This window comes from Phycodurus eques, chromosome 1 (assembly GCF_024500275.1).
Source record: "Phycodurus eques isolate BA_2022a chromosome 1, UOR_Pequ_1.1, whole genome shotgun sequence".
NCBI classification, from domain to species: Eukaryota; Metazoa; Chordata; class Actinopteri; order Syngnathiformes; family Syngnathidae; genus Phycodurus; species Phycodurus eques.
The window spans coordinates 16,801,871-16,823,936 of NC_084525.1; the positions used below are offsets into that span (position 1 = coordinate 16,801,871).

Consider the following 22,066-nt stretch of genomic DNA (forward strand, 5'->3'; position numbering starts at 1 on the left):
TTTCTTGACGTATGTGGTTTCCTCTTCCCCTGCGAGTTGTAGTCCAAGGCCTGCCTAGTGATATTATTTGAGTCTCCCCAAAGGGTGTGACCTATCCAGTTCCACTTCCTCTTTTTGATATTTCCCTGACATGTTATCCTCCACTGCTCATCATTTATGATTTTGATGGGCTTTAGGATGTAGTGCAGGCATTTGTTGACAAACACTTGTCTTGCTTGTGTGGCCCTCGGTAGTCTTCCACGTTTCAGATCCATAGAGCAGGACAGTCTTCACATTGGTATTGAATATCCGTGGCTTGGTATTGTTGGAGAGTTGCTTGGACAACCAGATTGTCCTGAGTATCTTACTGTACACACTGTATGACACCTGGGCTTTGCCAATGCATGCCTCTATGTCCCTGTCTGCTCCTCCATCCCTGCTGATGTTGCTTCCCAGGTAGGTGAAGTGCTCTCCCTTGAGTGTGAGTGGATCATGTTTTTTCAGATTTAACCTCCTGGTCTTGGTTTTTCCGTTGTTGATCTTGAGTCCAAGCTGGTCACTATTAGTCTGTAACCTGTCTTCTGTTGCATATGTGTATGATTTTCAGAGACTGGTGCAAGGTCGTCTGCAAAACCCAGGTCCTCGAACTGGGTAAACAAGGTCCACTGGATTCCTGTACATTAAGTTCCATTTGTTCTTGTCATAATCCAGTCAATGGCCATAAGGAAAAGGAGACAGCAGACAACCCTGCCAGATCCGTGTTGTGCTGGCAAAGGTATCTGGCAGTTTGTCCTTGCCGAACACCCGGCAGTTGAAATCCTGCTGCACGTTATCTTATTAGGTTTGATGATCTTACATGGCAGGCCATAGTGACCTAGGGGTTTCCAAAAAAACTTCCTTATCTTGGCTGTCAAAGTTTTTTTCAAAGTCAATAAAATGTATGTACAGGGAGCTTTGCCACTCAACACACTGCTCAATGATAATTATTTTCTATTGGGATTATCTCTGTAGAGCAGATGTGTTGAGAAGGTGGTCTTGAACCTATGTGGTCGCTTTGGAATCAGCTTTCAGAATATCAGGGGTGACGTTGTCAACTCCTGATGTGCTCTGATACACTGCTGATATCTGGTGTTACTTCTGGGGGCGGTCTGGAAGTGTTCCCTTCAGCAGTCCAGTTATTGGGCCTCTTGTGTGAGGAGTTGTCCCTGTTTATTCCTCACTGGTCAGTTTATGGTTCTGTGCTTCCCAAGTAGTTGGCTTGTGATTCTCTAAAGATATGTTATGCTCCTCTTTCAGCTGCTACTTCTGCCTCACATGCTAGATTGTGAACATATCTATTCTTGTTAATGTTATATGGTCGATTTGGTTCTCTGTGTTTAGAACCGGAGAGATCCACATAGCTTTGCTTATGTATATTTAATTAATTGTGTTGTTCAGATTGATGGCGGCACTGTGACCGACTGGCTAGCACATCTTCCTCACAGTTCTGAGGACCTGGGTTCAAATCCGGCCTCACCTGTGTGGAGCTTTCATGTTCTCAACGTGCCTGAGTGGGTTTTCTCCATGTACTCGGATTTCCTCCCACAACCCAAAAACATGCATGGCAGGTAAATTGAAGACTCTAAATTGCCCATAGGTGTGAATGTGAGTGTGAATGGTTGTTTGTCTATATGTGCACTGCGATTGGCTGGCGACCAGTTCAGGGTGTACCCCACCTCTCACCTAGAGACAGCTGGGAAGCCTCCAGCACGCCCGCGACCCTAATGAGGATAAGCGGCATGGAAGATGAATCAATGAATGAATGTTCAGATTGAAACGAGCAGCCGGACGCTTTCCAATCTCCTAGTGAGTTCCATTTCTCTTTTCATGGTTATTATTACACTTTTGCCCTTTGTCATAACTGGTACCCTTCTGTGGTGACCTCGCAAAAAAGGCAAAACAGATTTTAAAAAATCCCAAGAAAAAAACAAACACATCAACTAAGCTGAAGAAAATTTTGCTTAAACTTCAAATTGTCCAACTTCTGAGGCAGTCAACTTTGGAGGTTCCACAATACAACAGTAGCTTCTCAAAAGCTTGTCACACTTTAAATATGTGAAAGGTTCATTTAAAAAATGCTTGTTTGTTTTTTTGCTCTTTCCCACAGCTGAGGCCGTCAACACAGACCCCTCCAGGTACCTATGAAATGTAAAAGTAGTGTGACTGAATGAGGTATGGAGAAATCAAGAGAGGAGAGCAGTGAGGACAGAGTTGGTTTCAACATCGCCATTTTGAGCCATTCTTGATTACATAACAGGTCAATTGTTTGGAACGGGGACTGCTGAACTGAAGTGTGACTAATAACAGCATTTAGCATTATTACAGCCTGTTTTAATACCCAAAAACAAAATGCCGTAATGCAATTTCTGTGCTTCCCAGAGCTCAGTGTGCTCGTTCGGTGCGAGTTCGGAAGTCCAGACCCATTTCCCAATTTTGCCACACGCTCTTCAGCACAGATATACTGTCTTACATAAAGGTAATGATCACGCAATCTCCAAATCCAAAATTGTATATTCCTCTTTTGATTTGCTTTTGTGCAATATGGCATTGCTTTTCTGAGGAAATGATGTGGAAGATTACGGGCCTCTGTGAGTACTGTATGGTCATGCTTATGGCTTATTTATTGCGCTCTGTCCTTTCAATCCATTTCCCACTTTTATCCGTTCCCCTTTCTAAAAAGGGATTAAAATACACTCGCGTCTCCGTTGCCTCCTCTCTAGACTCCTCAATTTAACTGGGTTGCTTATGTGCACTTTGCACCACTGCTTTTAAATCTTTCTTACTCTTATTTTTTTCTGCACATCCTTTTCTTACCTTGCCTTTTCTCTTTCTGTTCTCTGCTGTGCTTTGCTTGCTGTAGAAGAAGAAGAAGAATGTCTCGTACACAGGTACCAAACTCTGTCTATTGTTGCTCATATGAACCAGGAAATAAGAGGTAAAGCTGTCAACCCTAAGGGGAGTTTTACAATATTAGTTAATGGACAAAGAGTAGTTTGGATACCTGTTTGATAAATATAGAATCGCCATTTATCTTAGTTTAGCTTAGGTTTTTTTTTTCAGCATAAAGACTTCAAAAATATTTCTCAAAAGAGCCACTAAATTAGACCAGCCAATATGACAGTGGTTTAACTATTCTTCTTTATCCTTTCGTAAGTATCATCATGGTAAAAACTGACAACAAAAATATATATTACATATAGATATACATACATGTTTCTTATCTAATCTTCTAATGTTTCACTGCATAAAGATAAACATTGATATCCTTGTAAGAGGTCTTGTAATTGTCAGACTCAAGACTTTAATTTGCCAGATTATATTGTAGTTTATTTCATTAAATAATGACCTCAACTCGAATTGGCATTAGAGCTTAAATTTTATTTACTATCTGTAATGATTATTTGTGGTGAAAAATGAATTAATTGTTATTATCAAAATTTCCCCTAACAAATGCTACTCCCCGAATAGACGCCCCAGTACTCTTTGCAGTCATGTAGATAAGCATCCCCAAACCCGATATGAGAAAGTACATACAGTAGTAATATATATTTACACTTTACCTTCTTGATTTTATAAGTTGGGTCGTAAATTAACTTCAAATGAGAGAAACAGTCATGCTAGATATAACTGAAAAATAAATGGGGGCAGGGCAGCCTTATTTAACACAACATTTCTCATCCTTGCTATGGCACCGGCAACGCCATTGATCCATGTTTTCCCCCTTCACAACAAAAAGCTGTCAACATTTCATGATTGACATTCTGTAACTTTTCAACCTTCAGAACTTTAATTTTGACTATCATAGCTATGGAGATGACACACAGTAATATCTAGCAGTGTCTCCAGATGATTACAGTTCAATTGAGGTGTTGTGTCACTGTCTAAAACAGATAAATTACTGGATAAGCCAACATTTTATTCAATTAAACCACAGCAAAACTGAGATAACTGTTTTTGGCAATAAAGAAAAGAGGATTGCTGTTAGTAAATACCTGGAGTCACTGGCTTTAAAAACCAAAGACCAAGTCCGAACCCTTGGTGTACTGATAGATTCCGACCTGACTTTCATCAGTCATATCAAATCAATTACTAACACTGCCTTCTACCATCTGAAGAACATATCCAGAGTGAAGGCTTGCATGTGCCAAGCAGACCAGAAGAAACTCATCCATGATTTTATCTCAAGTAGACTTGACTATTGTAATGGTCTTCTGAGTGGACTCCCCAAAAAGAGCATTAAACAGCTGCAGCTCATTCAGAATGCCGCAGCTCTGGTTCTGACCAGAGCAAAGAGGTCAGAGCATATTACTCCAATTCTAAAGTCTCTACACTGGCTCCCAGTCAGCTTTGGAATATATTTTAAAGTTCTCCTCCTTGTCAATAAATCACTAAATGGTTTATGTCCTGAATACATGAAAGAAATTGTAAAGGAATATAAACCCAGAAGAGCTCTGAGATTGACAGACTCAGGTCAAATAGTGGAGCACAGAGCACAAAGCAAACATGGTGACGCAGCATTTAGCTATTATGCTGCACACAAATGTAATAAGTTGCCAACAGAAGTGAAGTCAGCCCCAAGTGTGAATGTTTTTAAGTCCAAGTTAAAAACTTTTTTTTCTCATGCTTTTTAGAGAATTTCCACTTTTGCATAATATTTCTTGCACTGTACACTGTTTTAATTGTACTTTTATTTTTTCTCTTTGTTTTAAATGTTTATAAGATGTTTTTCTTTGTTTTTAAATGCTTTTAATCATGTAGAGCATATTGAGTTACCTTGCATATGAAATGCGCTGTATAAATAAATTTGCTTTGCTTTGCTTTGCTTCACAGTCTGTTCATTCATTTTCCAATCACATCACATCTTTATTTGCATTTTTTTCTGTAAAGACTGTTATTATAATATTCTTTTCTTTGTATCCTATTTCGTCTGACTCTCTAATCCTCTTTCCTCTGCAGAGCTCCGGCCAGCAGATCCCTGTGGTGGTTGAAAGCTGCATCCGCTTCATAAACCTTCACGGTGAGACAATTTGTATGACCAGCCGTAAACCATGCTGAGAGAGCTTCTGTGGACTTTAAAACATGCAGATGTAGTCATCATGACATCAGTTCATTATGGTCTCTACTTCTCCCAAAATTAGGAGATAATCATATGGGATCATACTTTCCTGTAATACCAGATTTTTATTGTGAACCTAAATGCACAAGTAAAACATACCGAAGTATGTGTTTGTGCATGTTTTTGTGGATGTTTGTTTCAGGTCTCCACCATGAAGGAATATTCCGAGTTCCTGGGTCACAAAGAGAAGTTAATCTGATCAAGGATGCATTTGAGAGAGGTAAAACTAGAAAATATTGAGTAAATGTACATTAAATTCATAAAAGATTGGCTGAACTAATATATACTCAGCAACTAGTTACTGTATAGGATCACTGATGGCGTAGTGGTTCACTCGCCTGACTTTGGTGCAGGTAGCGTGGGTTCAGTTCCCACTCAGTGACGGTGTGAATGTGAGTGTGAATGTGAGTGCGAATGGTTGTCCGTGTCTATATGTGCCTTGCGACTGACTGGCGACCAATTCGGGGTGTAGTCCACCTTTCACCCAAAGTCAGCTGGGACAGGCTCCACTACCCTGCGACCCTGAATAGGTTAAGCAGTGTTGAGAATGGATGGATGGATAGTTATTGTGTAGGCATGTGTTTTGTTTGTTGAACACATAAATATCAAGATAGTGCTGTTACTGATATAATCATTTGTATTATTGTATTAGCGTATATAGAATAAGGATTTGTATATATGCAGATTTATTATAACAGTATTACTACAGTTCTATATTGATGTTCTACAAAGTAATAGTTATATGGTACTATAAGGAAGCAGCAATAGGGGTGGGAGTAAATAGGTTTTCCTTCTTCCTACTCCTTTTTAAATATGGACATCCGTCCATCCATCCATTTTCTGAGCCGCTTCTCCTCACTAGGGTCGAGGGCGTGCCGGAGCCCATCCCAGCCATCATCGGGCAGGAGGCGGGGCACACCCCGAACTGGTTGCTAGCCAATCGCAGGGCACATACAAACAAACAACCATTCACAATCACATTCACACCTAAGGGCAATTTAGAGTTTTCAATTAACGTGCATGTTTTTGGGATGTGGGAGGAAACCGGAGTGCCCGGAGAAAACCCACGCAGGCACGGGGAGAACATGCAAACTCCACACAGGCGGGGCCGGGGATTGAACCCCGCTCCTCAGAACTGAGAAGCTGGCGCTCTAACCAGTCGCCCGACCGTGCCGCCTAAATATGGACAATTTAACTAAATTTTTAATTTGTTAAATTGTGTCTGTTTTGTTGTTCTTTTGATGTCACTTTTACTCATGTGAAATAAAGAATTTAAGCAGTAATGTGTAATAAAAAATATTCTGTTTATCTAATACACTTTTTATTGACGTGTCTTGACAAGAAAATATACTTTATTCTTCAAACTAAGAGAAAAATAAGACAATAAAGATGTAGTGGTGAGTTTATTTACATTATGTATCACAATGCACAACATTGCAATATACTGTAGGGAGAAAACCTTTCGCCACATCCCTTAGTTCCCACTGAATTAGTTGTTTATCATAGCAAGACATTTTGAAAAAATGTATGCTTCTAATATTGTGGAAGCAGTTTGAAGAAGGGCCATCAAAGCATGTCTAGATGAATTTAGTGCGGAAGAACCACAGACCTTTTATCTACTGTATTCACTATGTGAAGTTGTATTTGCACACATACTGTATATCTTACACGTCTGTAATTCCCCGTACAGGAGAAGACCCTCTGTCTGATAGTGAGTGTGACCTGGACTCTGTGGCCGGGGTATTGAAGCTTTACTTCAGGGGCCTCGAGCCTCCCCTCTTCCCCTATGATAGCTACTTGCAGCTGCTGGAGTGTGTCCGTAAGATCCCAGCTCTATGTTTGCAGACACTGACCATCCTGTGCCATCAACATTATTGTTACCGTACTTTTTAGTCATTGAAATTTGACACACTTGATTTCTACCTCCTTATTTGACATGTAGAATAGAATAGATACTAATAAAAAGACGATGACACCTCATCACAGTAGTTGAGGCAATATGTTTTAAAAGTAGAGGTTATTTTACATTTAAAGGAAAAAGTTGAAACACCAAAATAACAAAAGATAAATAATTATCAAATTATAAAATAATTCTAAATAATAAAACAATATTTCCATACTTCTATGGCATTAGTCTATATGTATATATATATTTTCTCTCTATTTGTAAGTAGTGACTGTAGTTTTCCTGTTATGCTGCCAAATGAGTTAATATCCCAGAAGACTGTGAATGCAAAATAATGAAAATTTGTATTTGTCTGATGTTGGTCTTTCCTCTTGCATCCTCTCATTTTCATTCAGAAATTGAAGATATGGCGGAAAAAGCAGCACAGATCAGAGCAATAGTCTCTGCCTTTCCACGACCTCTCCTCATCGTAATGCGATACCTTTTCGCATTCCTCAATCAGTGAGTTAACGTATGAGAGGAATGAGAAAGGATGTAGGATTTTGTGCAAACGAATAGTATTTGGAGTTACTCTAAAATTGTTACCTTTTTTCACAGGAGCATTGTATTTGTAGTCACCTGTTCATCGTAATGCGATTCCTTTTCGTATTCCTCAATTAGTGAGTTAACGTATCAGAGGAATGAGAAAGGATGTAGGATTTTGTGCAAAAAATAGTATTTGTATTTACTCTAAAATTGTTACAATTTTCCACAGGCGCATTGTATTTGTAGTCGCCTGTCTGCGATTTTTTTTTTTTTTTTTTTCTGACACTAATAGATAAAGTACAGTATTGCAACATGGTCATCTGTTTCTTCAGTTTCGATAATGTTATGACAGTGGGTTCTCAGAGATTCAGTGTTTCAATTGAGCTGACCGTATATAATTGGAATCGGACTGTTTTCATAAGCTGTTATAGTACATACTTTATGTATAGCATCATATACAATTGAATGATGCCCAGTGAGATACATTTTGGTTTTCTACAACCATACAATTCAGGTTATTCTAGTAATGGGGGTTGTGAAAATTATAAGACCCAATGTGAAACGATAGCTATGATTTATTTTTTATGGCAAAATATCATTTTTAGCACAATATGTGAAAAGCATGTCAGCCATCTTTGTGGAACGTGTTATGGTCATCTGTTTCTTCAGTGGTGTGTTGCTGCTAGAATTTGTGCATTTATAGAGCCTTATTTAGCTGGCAAATAGTCCAGTTCAAACCTAATGTAGTGCTTAACTTTTTGTTCGATCGTTTCACAAGAAAGAATTGGCATATTTGTTCATTTCTCCCGCCAGCTCGATAGTACCATATTATTATTAATAATTTTTGTGTGTTTTCACAGCGTGACTCAGTACAGTGATGAGAACATGATGCAGCCTTACAACCTGGCCGTCTGCTTCGGCCCAAGCCTGCTGAGAGGGGTTGATTCGGATGATGCCGTTGCACGGCAGCCACAGGTCAATGACCTTGTCAAAACCATGATACTCCAGCATGATGTCATATTCCCTGGCCAATCAGAGTTGCCAGGTGCTATCTATGAGAAGCACATGACTCTGGAGCAGGAATATTGGTAAGGGATGTAATACAAATGTTATTTAAATGTGTTGGTTCACTGCTTCATTTTGCCATTTTCTCTTACCTCTGTATGTCATGTGTGTAGAAGAGTGAATGACAAAATTTAATATCCAATTCGAGACGGTTTAAAGTATGTAAAGCAGCTTCTTTTTTGGCTTATCCTCTGGCTTATTAAGTGAATTTGATGCCACATCAAAGGCATTCCTCTGCAGCTTTAAGCAAGCACTATTCAATTTTGTGTGACTGCTGAGGAAGAGTCAATCATTCACTATAACATTATATTTTGACAAAAACTAATTGTTGTACCACTGTTTGGTGTCACCACCATTTTTCAAAAGATTCACACTCAAGCAAAGACCAAAACATGCTGCTTGTTCAGGATGGCTAAGTACCGGTATTCGTTTTACCACAAAATACGTACCAGTACTGAAAAAGATCGGACTTTTCCTGCAGTATTAAAAATTTACTTTTTCTGCAAGAAAATCAAACGGTGAGACATAAAAGTGACGATACAGCAGTGATCTCAAGGCATTGCCAGAAAATCTAAGCGCTTACAGTTGAAACCAGAAGTTTACATACATTATTTAAAAAGGCAATGTATGTGTCTTTTTAAATAGCGTTACACTTGTTCTCACTGTATGATATGAAATCAGACTAAACTTCTCCTGTGTTAGGTCAATTATGATTACCATAATTATTTGCTGAATAATTTGCTGAATGACAGAATCGTGAGAGTTTTTTTTTCAGACAAGTTTTCATTATTTTCTTCAAAGTCAGAAGTTTACATACATTTAATTACCTCATATTTGTTACCATTGCCTTTAAACTGTATGACTCAGGTAAAATGTTTTGCATATACTTCCACAAGCTTCCCACAATAGTTGGCAGGAATTTTGGCCCATTCCTCTTCACAGACCTGGTTTAACTGAGCTAAGTTTGTAAGCCGACTTGATTGCACAAGCTTTTTCAGGTCTGCCCATAAATTTTCAATAGGACTGAGATCAAGGCTTTACGATGGCCACTCCAAAAGATTGACTTCTTTAACATCAAGTCACTTTCTAACCAGTTTGCCAGTATGCGTTGTCTCATTGTACATTTGGAAGACCCATTTATGCCCTGGATTTAACTTCCTGGCTGAAGTCTTGACATAATGATCTTTCCTCATGATGTCATCTATTTTGTGAAGTGCACCAGTCCCTCCTGCAGTCAAACAAGCAAATCCCAAGTCACTGCAGGAAAATATCAAGCAAGTCGAGTCGACACTAAATTTGAGGCAAGTCGAGTCAAGCCATTACTTGGTTTAAGCAAGTCACAAGTCAAAAGTCATACAATCTTGCTCCAGTTGCAACATATATTGAACTGGTTATAAAATGTTTTTTCACAAATCATAACACTAAAAAAAGTATTCACACCTTATAAAAGTTAAATGAACAACAAATGAGATTATAATTGATTGCACTGATTGCACTGAATTGTTTAAAAGTTCTATTTTAAACTCAATTTAACTCAACTTTATTTCTGAACAAATAATTTGTGGTGACAGCCTTGTAACTCCTACGGTCCTTAAGAGAACACCATTAAAAAAAAGCCCAACAGGAATACATATTTTCGCAACTTTTTTCACCTTTAATGTGACACACAACCTGTACAACTCATTTGAAAAATTTTTAAATCTTTTTGGGAGAAGTAAAAATAAACAACAACGTATTTAAGAAAACTATATTTCACAAATTCTGCCAGTGTATATAAACTTATGAGCACAACTGTACATACTGTATCTGCAGTCATTAGTACCCCTGTCATATTAGAATGAAAGTGTAGGTACACCTTTTTCATAACCTCTAGGTGGCGGCATATTAGAATGAAAGTGTAGGTACACCTTTTTCATAACCTCTAGGTGGCGGCATATTAGAATTAAAGTGTACACCTTTCTCATAACCTTTAGGTGGCGGTGGCATATTAGAATGAAAATGTAAAGCTTTTTCATAACCACTAGATGGCGGCATACATTTATAAAATTGGAAAGTATTTTTTCATTTTCCCCTATACCTATGTATAATGCGCACCATTGACTTTTGACATTTTTTTTGTGGGGGGGGGGGGTGGAAATGCCAAGTCAACTGACTCGAGTTCCCCCATCTCTGCCTATGTCAGCTGACTTCTGGCAAGAGACAGGGTATATCCAGAACTGGTCACCAGCCAATCGCAGGTCAAATATAAACAAACATCCAGTCGCACTCACATTCACACCTACTGGCAATTTAGAGTCTTCGATTAACCTAACATGCATGTTTTTGGAATGCGGGAGGAAACCGGAGTACCCGCAGAAAACCCACGCAGACCCCAAACATATCATTTAAAATTGCATGAAAATGAAAAAGTGAGACCTTGCACAAAGGATGCCTGCTTGTGTGGTGGATTGCCAGAAGACGAAAACACCACAAACTCTACTTTGATTCGTCTGCAGTGAACCAATCACAGAGGAGGGAGATGGAGAGGCTGAACATCTGCCCAGTGAGGACGGTGAGGAGAACGCACTCATGCACACATATATGCACGCACAAGCATGCACGGACGCATGCACACACGCACGCAGACACACACACATACACACACAGACACACACACACATCACTTCCTACATAGTTACAGATATGACAATAAATATACATAGCATCCCTTTTAATATGATTACAAATCATGAGGACTCTATTTTATTTAATTTTTTTCATGTGTTGTGTGTTCAGATTCGGAAGCTGTGGCAATGTTCGACTACGCGGCGAGATCACCGGCAGAGCTGTCCTTCAAGCAGGGAGAGCTTCTTATTCTTCACAGCAAGGTCTCTTCTGATTGGTGGAGGGGTGAAGCAGGAGGGGTCAAAGGTCTCATCCCACACAAGTACATCAACGTCCTGGAAGGGTGAGCACCGTTAAGAACCAAGACCATATTATACTTTGCTTTCTTTTCCTCATGTTTTTCATCTGGCAAAAAGACTCAACTATCACCATTTTTCCTTATTTGTTGGGTCTTGGCAAAAGACTCCATTAGTTACAATTCTATTGCCTGTAAAGCCTCCTCTCATACTTAAATTTCATGTTGTAAAAGTAACATTTCTTTTCTCCTCCTGCAGGTCAGAGAGAGGAAAAAGAGATGAAGGAGGAGGAGGTGGCGGCAGCACTGGAAATCTGTCGGCAGATGATCCTCATACAGAGAACACCGTTCGGTATAAACATACAGGCACATCCTACAATGCTTGGAAAATTATCTCACTTATTTTGCATCATGTAAGGATTGTATTGTAAAACAAATTGAACAAAGGAACATTTGATTTATGAAATGCAGAATTTATTACTAAACACGGTGATCTCACTCAAATTTAGCTAATGACTGATGTATTTATTCTGAATATATTTTAGATAAATTCAGTACTGTAGATGCAAACCAAGCAAGCAACAAACACAGTGTCAGTATTTGCCAAGTGGAAAGATGCACCAAAAGACATAAGATTAATTTAAATTGTATTTTGGGGGTATTGCACTGATTGTTTGAATGATTGCAAGAAGTCTAAATCACTAATCACAGAATGGCTAGATAAGAATGCACGAGTCAATCGCAGATCAAGCAATGCCATAATATTATACTTGAACATAAAACATTTTGCTTCCCATTTGCTTGTATTGTATTTTTAGAAGACCTTCCTCTCTCATTGGTTATTATTAATAACAATAATAATAATAATAATAATAATAAAAGGTTGGAATGGTGGTCGACTGGAAAGCACAACTGCCTCACAGTTCTGAGATCTCAGGTTCAAATCCGGCCTCCACAGTGTGGAGTTTGCATGTTCTCCCTGTGCCTGTGAAGGTTTTCTCCAGGTACTCCAGTTTCCTCCAACATTCCAAACACATGCACGATAAGTTAATTGAAGACTCTAAATTGTCTGTAGGTGTAAATGTGAGTGTGAATGGCATATGTGCCCTGCGCTTGGCTGGCGACCAGTTCAGGGTGTAGCCCGCCCCTCTCCCGAAGTCTGCTGAGTTAGGCGCCAGGACACCCGCGACTGAGTGAAGATAAGCAGTACGGCAAATGGATGACTGGATAATAATAATAATAATAATAATAATAATAATAATAATAATAATAATAATAATAATGATGATAATAATAATAACTTCAATTTATATAAAGTGGGGCAAAAAAGTATTTAGTCAGCCACCAATTGTACAAATTATCCCACTTAAAAAGATGAGAGAGGCCTGTAATTTTCATCATGGGTATACCTCGCCTATGAGAGACAAAATGAGGGGGAAAAAAATCCAGAAAATTTTTCAAGAATTTATTAGAAGAGTTATGGTGGAAAATAAGTATTTGGTCACCTACAAACAAGCAAGATTTGTGGCTCTCACAGACCTGTAACTTCTTCTTTAAGAGGCTCCTCTGTCCTCCACTAATTACCTATATTAATGGCACCTGTTTGAACTCATTATCAGTATATGAGACACCTATCCACAACCTCAAACAGTCACACTCCAAACACCACTATGGCCAAGACCAAAGAGCTGTCAAAGGACACCAGAAATAAAATTGTAGACCTGCACCAGGCTGGGAAGACTGAATCTGCAATAGGTCAGCAGCTTGGTGTGAGGAAATCAACTGTGGGAGAAATTATTAGAAAATGGAAGACATACAAGACCACTGATAATCTCCCTCGATCTGGGGCTCCACGCAAAATCTCACCCCGTGGGGTCAAAATGATCACAAAAACGGTGAACAAAAATCCCAAAATCATACGGGAGGACCTTGTGAATGACCTGCAGAGAGCTGTGACCAAAGTAACAAAGGCTACCATCAGTAACACACTACACCGCCAGGGACTCAAATTCTGCAGTGCCAGACGTGTCCCCCTGCTTAAGCCAGTACATGTCCAGGCCCGTCTGAAGTTTGCTAGAGAGCATTTGGATGATCTAGAAGAGGATTGGGATAATGTTATATGGTCAGATGAAACCAAAATAGAACGTTTTGGGAAAAACTCAATTTGTCATGTTTGGGGCAGAAAGAATGCTGAATTGCATCCAAAGAACACCATACGGACTGTGACACATTGGGGTGGAAACATCATACTTAGGGGCTGTTTTTTTTTGCAAAGGGTCCAGGACGACTGATCCATGTATTGTGAGATTTTGAGTGAAAACCTCCTTCCATCAGCAAGGGCATTGAAGATGAAACTTGGCTGGGTCTTTCAGCATGACAATGATCCCAAACAAACCGCCCGGGCAACGAAGGACTGGCTTCGTAAGAAGCATTTCAAGGTCCTGGAGTGGCCTAGCCAGTCTCCAGATCTCAACCCCAGAGAAAATCTTTGGAGGGAGTTGAATGTCTGTGTTGCCCAGTGACAGCTCCAAAACATCACTGCTCTAGAGGAGAATGGGCCAAAATACCAGCAACAGTGTGTGAAAACCTTGTGAAGACTTACAGAAAATGTTTGACCTCTGTCATTGCCAACAAAGGGTATATAACAAAGTACTGAGATGAACGTTTTTATTGACCAAATACTTATTTTCCACAATAATTTGCTAATAAATTATTTTTAAAAAGTCAGATTGATTTTCTGGATTTTTTATTTATTAATTTTTTTGGTCATTTTGTTTCTCATAGGTGAGGTATAACTACGATGAAAATTGCAGGCCTCTCTCATATTTTTAAGTGGGAGAACTTGCACAATTGATGTCTGACTAAATACTTTTTTGCCCCACCGCTGTAGCACCTTTCATTGAACCCAAGGCTGCTTTCCAGAAATGTTCAGTTCCACACAGAATTGCTCCAGTCAGTCAAAGGTCTAAACTTTGTCTGTGTGCCTTTTGACAGGATGCGGGTGAACAGCGATGGCGCTTCGTTGCCTGGGCGACAAAGAGGAAGCGATGGAAGCCCTGGTCGAAAGCCACCAACCTCCCCGGCTGCACGCCACCTGCCAGTGTAAGATCGACACACGCATCTCAAGCCTATGAAATGTATTGACTAAGATCACGCATCATTTACCGTAAGTCATCAAGTAGTCGATCATGCGGCTACAAATATACCACATATGAAGCAACAGTGTTCTGGAAATAAACTTGCAATAATTCCCACTGTAATTTTATAAATCATGTCAATAACAAAAAAAAGGCAGCTTTTAGCCTAGTGGTTAGCACGTCTGCTTCACAGTTCAGAGGTTCAGGGTTCAAATCTCAGCTCAGGTCTGCCTGTGTTGAGTTTGCATGTTGCATGCTTGTGCAGGTTAGAGTACTTCACTCAGAGTACCGCAGCTTCCTCCCACATTCCAAAACATGTATGTTAGGTTAATTGGTTTGAATGTGATGTGGTTGTGAATAGTTGTTTGTCTATATGTGCCTTAGGCAGACGTGGGTAATAACGCGTTACATTTACTCCATTATATTTACTTGTCAGACTAGTTTTAATGAAGCATCATTTTTACTTTTACCCGAGTATTTATGTTAAGAAGAAACTGTACTTTTACTCTGTTAAAATCATCTACAGGCCACTCGCTACTTTCATTTATCAATGACTGCATTCGCAATCTATTTTTCGACTTTTGTTTTCGACTTCCCCATCGGTGGCCAATGCTCCAATCCACCGTGATTACCACAGTGATGTTTAACTCAACTTTTACTTGAGTCATCCATCCATCCATCCATTTTCTGAGCCGCTTCTCCTCACTAGGGTCGCGGGCGTGCTGGAGCCTATCCCAGCTATCATTGGGCAGGAGGCGGGGTACACCCTGAACTGGTTGCCAGTCAATCGCAGGGCACACCCAAACAAACAACCATTCGCACTCACATTCACACCTACGGGCAATTTAGAGTTGTCAATTAACCTACCACGCATGGTTTTGGGATGTGGGGAAACCGGAGTGCCCGGAGAAAACCCACGCAGACACGGGTAGAACATGCAAACTCCACACAGGCGGGATTGAACTGGGGTCCTCAGAACTGTGAGGCAGACGCTCTAACCAGTCGTCCACCATGCCGACCAAGAAAGTCACGTCCTCAAAAAAAGAGTATTCTATTCGGCTTCACGGGCCAATCAAAGTGAGTCATGACAGCCACACATGACTCGTGTTTACATTTTAGACAAAAAAACAACAGCTTTAACAAGCAGCGTAGTTTTGTCACTCGTCAAACTTGGATATTTCAGCCTACTTCTAACTTGAGATAACACCTTGCCGTAAGCTGCAGATGTCTTTGCTGTTGTTTTGGCTGTCCATATGTCAACATTAGCCCTATTTTATGGTCACAAGCAACTGTACAACATGGATCTTCTGGGTTACTTTCTGTTCTCTCTCGCTCCCTCTCTCTCTCTCACTCTCTCTCTCTCTCTCTCTCTCTCTCTCTCTCACACACACACACACACACACATACACACTTTATCAATAAGTCTGGTCAACAAACAGCTTCTTCATTTTAGTGGATGAAGCAAATAATGTTTCTGTAAGTACCTATGCAGGTGTTGTTGTCACAATGCGATTTTAACTGGACTCAGAAGCAGGCGCAGGCTGAAAGTTTTTTTTGGAGAATGGTTTATTGAGAAGGGCTTCGGAGGTGGGTACTTGAGACGTACTGGCGGGTCGACGAGACAGGGAGCGTGAGGCAGGTGATGGCGTGAGCAAGTGGATGGCTTGACAGCGTGGTGGCAGAGGTCAGCAAGGCAGGGAACACGGAAGGAGCACTGAGGACAAGGAAGAACATGGAGATCAGAAATATTGCGAGGAGTGGCGTAGCTTACGCGTAAGTAGAGAGCCAGTGTACCACGGGTGAACGTTAATACTCTGGCAGTGGAGTCTTGGATCTGGCAAGCTTAAACGCAGGTGTTGAAGGATGATTGACAACAGGTGCGCGGCCAAAGTGGTGCTGATTACTGGGAAGAGAGAGAGAGAGCGCGAGAGGGGCACAAAATGCCACCCAAGCTCCAACGGAACTGCAGGGCACAGCTCATGACAGTTGTTTCCGCTTAAAAATTGAAATGGTCGCAGGTGTGTGTGGACTCCCATTGAACATGAGTTCAAATGTGATCTGTGACTTCTTAACACAGCCACATGCCAGTTATAAGAGGGAGTACATCCTTGTGCAACCAGATTTATTTGTATTTATTTTATTTAAACCGTATTTAACCAGGTAAAAGGCCAGTTAAAAGAGAACATCTCTTTTGCAACGGTGACAAGGCCAAGATGGCAGAAAGTTAAACGTCAAGTCCAAGTTAATCACATTCAAGTTGATTTCAGTTGTTTTCTTTTCACCTCCCCTCTCAAAAAATAAATCAGTTAAATTGTCCAAATCCTAGGTCACATTAATGGTGGAAAAAGGTTTTAAATTATTCATTTTGGTCAAACTTCTTTTACAACACAAAAATCTGCCATATGAACAGGTGTGTATACTTTTTATATCCACTGCAACCTTGTTCCTGTTTTTGAAATCTGCCTGGTGAGCCTACAGTGTTTAACAAGTCGAAACAATATAGTATAAGACCATTTCTTGGAGCTGAATTTGCCTTAATTTGTTATTTTACAAAGATTTTATTTATTCCGTTTTAGATTAAGTGATATTGTTCAGCAATATCTCAATTTGCACATTCGTATTTTATTTAGTATTTTTATTTTATTTGACGTTCATGCTCTGATAAAAAATAAATCGGAAGTTACTCACTAGTTACTCAGTACTTGAGTAGTTTTGTTCACTGAGTACTTTCTTACTCTTACTCAAGTAATTATTTTGGGGACTACTTTTTACTTTTACTTTTACTTGAGTCATCCATCCATCCATCCATTTTCTGAGCCGCTTCTCTTCACTAGGGTCGCGGGCATGCTGGAGCCTTTCCCAGCCATCATCGGGCAGGAGGCGGGGTACACCCTGAACTGGTTGCCAGCCAATCGCAGGGCACATACAAACCAACAACCATTCGCACTCACAATGACACCTACGGGCAATTTTAGAGTCTCCAATTAATGCATGTTTTTGGGATGTGGGAGGAAACCGGAGTGCCCGGAGAAAACCCACGCAGGCACAGGGAGAACATGCAAACTCCACACAGGGGATTGAGCCGGGGATTGAACTGTGAACTGTGAGGCTAACGCTCTAACCAGTCGGCCACCGTGCCGCCTACTTGAGTCATGTTATTCTAAAGTAACAGTACTCTTACTCGAGTACAATATTTGGCTACTCTTCCCTCCTCTGGCCTTAGGACTGGCTGACGACCAAGGGTGTACCCTGTGGCTGGGATAGGGTCCAGCTCACTAACGACACGAATGAAGACAAGTTCTATAGAAAATGGATGGGTTGACATAGACCAATGATTCCCAATAACTGTATTTAAAATCAGACCAGTGATTCCCAATAACTGTATTTAAAATCCAATTACACCTAATTTTTCTATTATTTATTTTCTACAAATAATGTATCTGTATTTGCTCATCTATCTGTGTCAGTGACAAATGGTGACAGGCAGAACAATTAAATGTTCTTCCGTTAGATGAAAAAAAAAAGATGACAAAATCAACATACGTCTCCACTTTTTGATCATTTTGTCTGGTGGTGTGACGTGACAGTTTGCCCTTGCTCAATATAGGTTGGGAAACATTGACATCGACAGCACAAATCCTTCCTGAGTCGTTCTAAAACTACACAACTGAAATTATGTTTTAACTAACAGAAGCAGCATCTTGGATCAATGATTATTTTCCCTATAGCCTGAGTTCATAGGGCTCAATGATAACAGCCCCAAAGGCCAATGATAAAATTAGCACATAACCAAACACTAAATTGTTTGAATGACCTAACCCTCTTTTTAACTTCTATTCATACTCATTGTAACACATCTAAGTTGCAAAAGAAAACAATGTCATGAGAACACCATGCTTGAGTATTTGGATCTTGAGGAAAACTTAAAGGAAAAAAAATGCATTTGTGTTTCAGGTCTCAGGAGCGAAGACACACGCTGGACACTGTAAGACAGGCAGGGTTCAAACCTGCGGACAGACCCGCATTTGTTCAGGCAGACAGGACGACGGCTGACAAGGTGGGTAGCTCAGTTGAACTGATTATTTGGTTTCTTAGTCAAATAAAAGTTTTTTTGTTTTTTTTAATGTAGAAATCAAAGCTTATTTGTGTTTACCTTGTTGGAAAAATGTGTTCATTTGAGACCTCATACAGACCAGGACTGAGCATCACTCATGGGAACAATGAGATCTTAGAACAGAAAGTCCCTCAATACAATACTCATATTTTTTTGTATTGACTTGTTTTCTAATATTTTTACAAATATTTTCAAAATGTTATCAACTCGTTCTAAATAACTGTATTTTCTTAACTTACATTTTTGTGTTTGTGTTTAGCTAACATCAACATGTCATATATTTATTAAACTCCACGTTAAATTTTTGTCACACGTTTTTAGGAAAAGCTTTAATGTAAAATGTTCTTTTTTGAATATATGTTTTTATTACAAAATATTTTATGTAAACGTAATACAGTATGTATATGTATGGTGACTCATTATTTCAAGTTTTTTCAATGTGTCAGTGAAATACTTGATGTTAAAACTAGATTTAAGTTGTTCTTCTGGGTGAATGTACACAAAAGGTCCCCTAGACACACTTCCCGGAAGAGTGAAAGCAAGATGTTGACTTCCAGTAGGTGTCATTACATGGTGTCCCAATACTTTTTGTCCATACAGTTTGTTTTACCAGTGCAGTTCTCCTTTAGGCTGTACTTAGTGCCAGAACCTGGAGCACCGTTTCGGAGGCCTGAAAGATAAAAAAGAATAGAACAGTTTGTCGTTTTAAATGTAATTCTCAATTTCCTGTGTACATCTGATTCTGGCCCCGCCCCTCTTCCACTCTCAGGAGATGATCAGTCGCCAGATGAACTCTGTGTTCAAGGAGCTCCTGTCTCGACAGCCGCCCATGCAGCCGCCAACCCTCCCAGCCACGGCGACCCCTGCTCCCCCTTCTTCTTCCGCCTCCACCTCCTCCCCTTCCTCTCCCCTCCCTCAAGCTGCCCCCACTGCCAAAAAAGTGGGCTTTGGTATCCGAGGACGGGCCCTTTTCCGGCCTGTGGACTGACATACCCTAAAACTGGATGGATGATTGAAAGTATAGATTTCAAGCTTGAGGATGAATATACTGTCATGCATTCTGGGAAATTTTTGATTTATTTTTAGGATGTATGAATATATTTAAGTCTGTGCCATCTCATAGTGCCACATGGCGCTGTATTGCAGTATGTCTTGTGTGTTTCTTCAAATGTTTTTGGTCTTCTTCTTCTTTTCCCCCAAATGTGCAAGTCTGGTTTTGGTCTCCTGTTTTTGAGAATCAGGGATGTGTTCTGTCTGGTGTGAAGGAATATTAGGGCCACACTGAAAAGGAAAACAAAAAAGTATAATGTCTTGTAAAAATCAAGCTTGAAATGTTATCAGGAAAAAAGTAATTGCAGGAGTAAAGTCTGGATATTTGTAATATTACAACTTTATTCATACAAAATTAAAACAACTTTTTCCTCATACAATGAAAAGAACCCAACTTTATTCTTGTAAAAATGCTAAGCTTTTTTCTCATATAACAACTTTATGAGTTTGTCTTTATAATATCGATTTCTCATAAATCTTCATGAATCTTTACTCTCAAGATATTCTCTCTTTACTCTCGCAACTTTAGTCTGGTAAATCTATGACTTCATTCTCGCTGCAGTATTTTTTTCCCCTTTATAGTATGGCCCTAATACTTCGTCATAGTTATTCTGTGATATGAGAATAAATTGGTTGACATGCTTAATGTCAGCAAAAGACTGTCCCCTAGTGGCTGGTTATGAAAAATCAAATGCTGACCAATATAGAAGAAGGAAAAAAGACAGCCAATACGAGGCCTGTGTCAAGGAGTGCCTCTGTGTTATTTTTACGCTTTCAATTTTCTCTTAATTTCAAGTCTTTTTACAATATGTGACCTGAAAAGATGTTTGCATTGCTGTTTACAGTTGTGTCAATTAATGAAGGAGCATGCAGTGATCTGACAAACTCATGTTGGGAAAAAAACGACAACATTCCATTTCATATGTGATACATGGCCGACAAGGCAAAACTCAGGGCTTTGCAGAGTTAAGATGGGCTGACTCAGGTTTGCCTTTGAAAGAATTAAGTGGCTTTTCGTGGCTTCTTTCAAGCTGTGCATGAGCCAAAAATGCCCTCATGTCAGGGGAGAACTCGTGACTTCTGGCTTTAACTGTGAATATGACAACAAAGTTTGGGAATCTCACTCTAACTACACTCACACACACTGAAAAATAAATAAATAAATACATCAATCAATAAATCACATATATATATATATATATATATAATGTGTGTGTGTGTGTGTGTGTGTGTGTGTGTGTGTGTATTGGCATCCACAGAAGATCAAGAGGTGTATGATGTTATCTACTTTGATTCCAAACACTTGAGATGGTTTGACATGTATCGCGTCTCTCTTCTGTTACGTTTTAGTAGAAACATAAATGTGATAGTTTCCTTGTTTTACAAAATTAAAGCACCCTTTATTCAAAATCACTTTGATAATGTCACTAGATTTAAAGTGTAAAATTAAAGTATATGTGTGGGGAAAGAAACTATGATGACAATAAAAGATAGAGTGATGACTTTTATGGTGTTGCCAGTGTATTTAATAAAGATGCCTGTACAAAGCGACTGTATTCCGGGGTAGATCTACATTTGATGAATAGTTTTTCATCAAATGGATCAGAATCAGAATCAGAATCATCTTTATTTGGCAAGTATGTCCAAAAAACACACAAGGAATTTGTCTCCGGTAGTTGGAGCCGCTCTAGTACGACAACAGACAGTCAATTTACAGAACACTTTGGAGACAGAAAGACATTGACAAAAAAAAAAACTGGATTAAAAACTAGCAGGGCTGAATTAATTACAAAACTTTACCAAGTTTCCCTTACAAAATATTTATTATAATATCACGTGTGTGTGATAGGGCTTATTTCTTAGGTTCGGGTTCGAATCAAACCTAATATGTGGAGTTTGCATGTTCTCTGTTAGAAATTACTAGCTGCATGTTTACACAACACCGCATGCACTTTTATTTGATACATCCCATTTCAAATACACATCCAGATATCCTTATAAACATCTAATTGCATTACACTTAGTCGCACAGATACAACAAAAGCACACTATATCAACATGGGTGCGTTGGGAAGTTCACTTCAGGCGCGCTCTCTGCTAGCCGGAACCGTTAGTAACTCAGAGGGTTGGTACTGTGTGTGCCACTCGATATAAGTAAAACTGAAACATTCAATATGGCGGATGTACTGACGCATCCCTAGTACAACCCCACTTCCAATGAAGTTGGGACGTTGTG

The 22,066-nt window shown here is 39.6% G+C and overlaps 1 protein-coding gene across 6 annotated transcripts in view; it reads left to right on the forward strand.

The window, feature by feature from the left end:
* Nucleotides 1-21,332, forward strand: part of LOC133404642 (SLIT-ROBO Rho GTPase-activating protein 3-like) — a 44,180-nt gene extending 22,848 nt beyond the window's left edge. For 2 of the 6 annotated variants that reach the window (XM_061680736.1, XM_061680728.1), the window contains 14 exons: nucleotides 2,126-2,153; nucleotides 2,398-2,494; nucleotides 4,975-5,035; nucleotides 5,277-5,354; nucleotides 6,825-6,953; nucleotides 7,436-7,541; nucleotides 8,426-8,653; nucleotides 9,845-9,931; nucleotides 11,126-11,181; nucleotides 11,406-11,577; nucleotides 11,789-11,881; nucleotides 14,524-14,631; nucleotides 18,621-18,723; nucleotides 19,550-21,332. In XM_061680736.1, the coding sequence (XP_061536720.1) occupies nucleotides 2,126-2,153; nucleotides 2,398-2,494; nucleotides 4,975-5,035; nucleotides 5,277-5,354; nucleotides 6,825-6,953; nucleotides 7,436-7,541; nucleotides 8,426-8,653; nucleotides 9,845-9,931; nucleotides 11,126-11,181; nucleotides 11,406-11,577; nucleotides 11,789-11,881; nucleotides 14,524-14,631; nucleotides 18,621-18,723; nucleotides 19,550-19,768 (1,565 nt within the window). In that variant the 3' untranslated portion in view covers nucleotides 19,769-21,332. Of the gene's footprint in view, nucleotides 1-2,125; nucleotides 2,154-2,397; nucleotides 2,495-2,878; nucleotides 2,907-4,974; nucleotides 5,036-5,276; nucleotides 5,355-6,824; nucleotides 6,954-7,435; nucleotides 7,542-8,425; nucleotides 8,654-9,844; nucleotides 9,932-11,125; nucleotides 11,182-11,405; nucleotides 11,578-11,788; nucleotides 11,882-14,523; nucleotides 14,632-18,620; nucleotides 18,724-19,549 lie in introns of all 6 variants that reach the window. The other 4 variants (XM_061680766.1, XM_061680746.1, XM_061680756.1 and 1 more) reach the window with 4 other exon arrangements.
* Nucleotides 21,333-22,066: the final 734 nt, after the last annotated feature.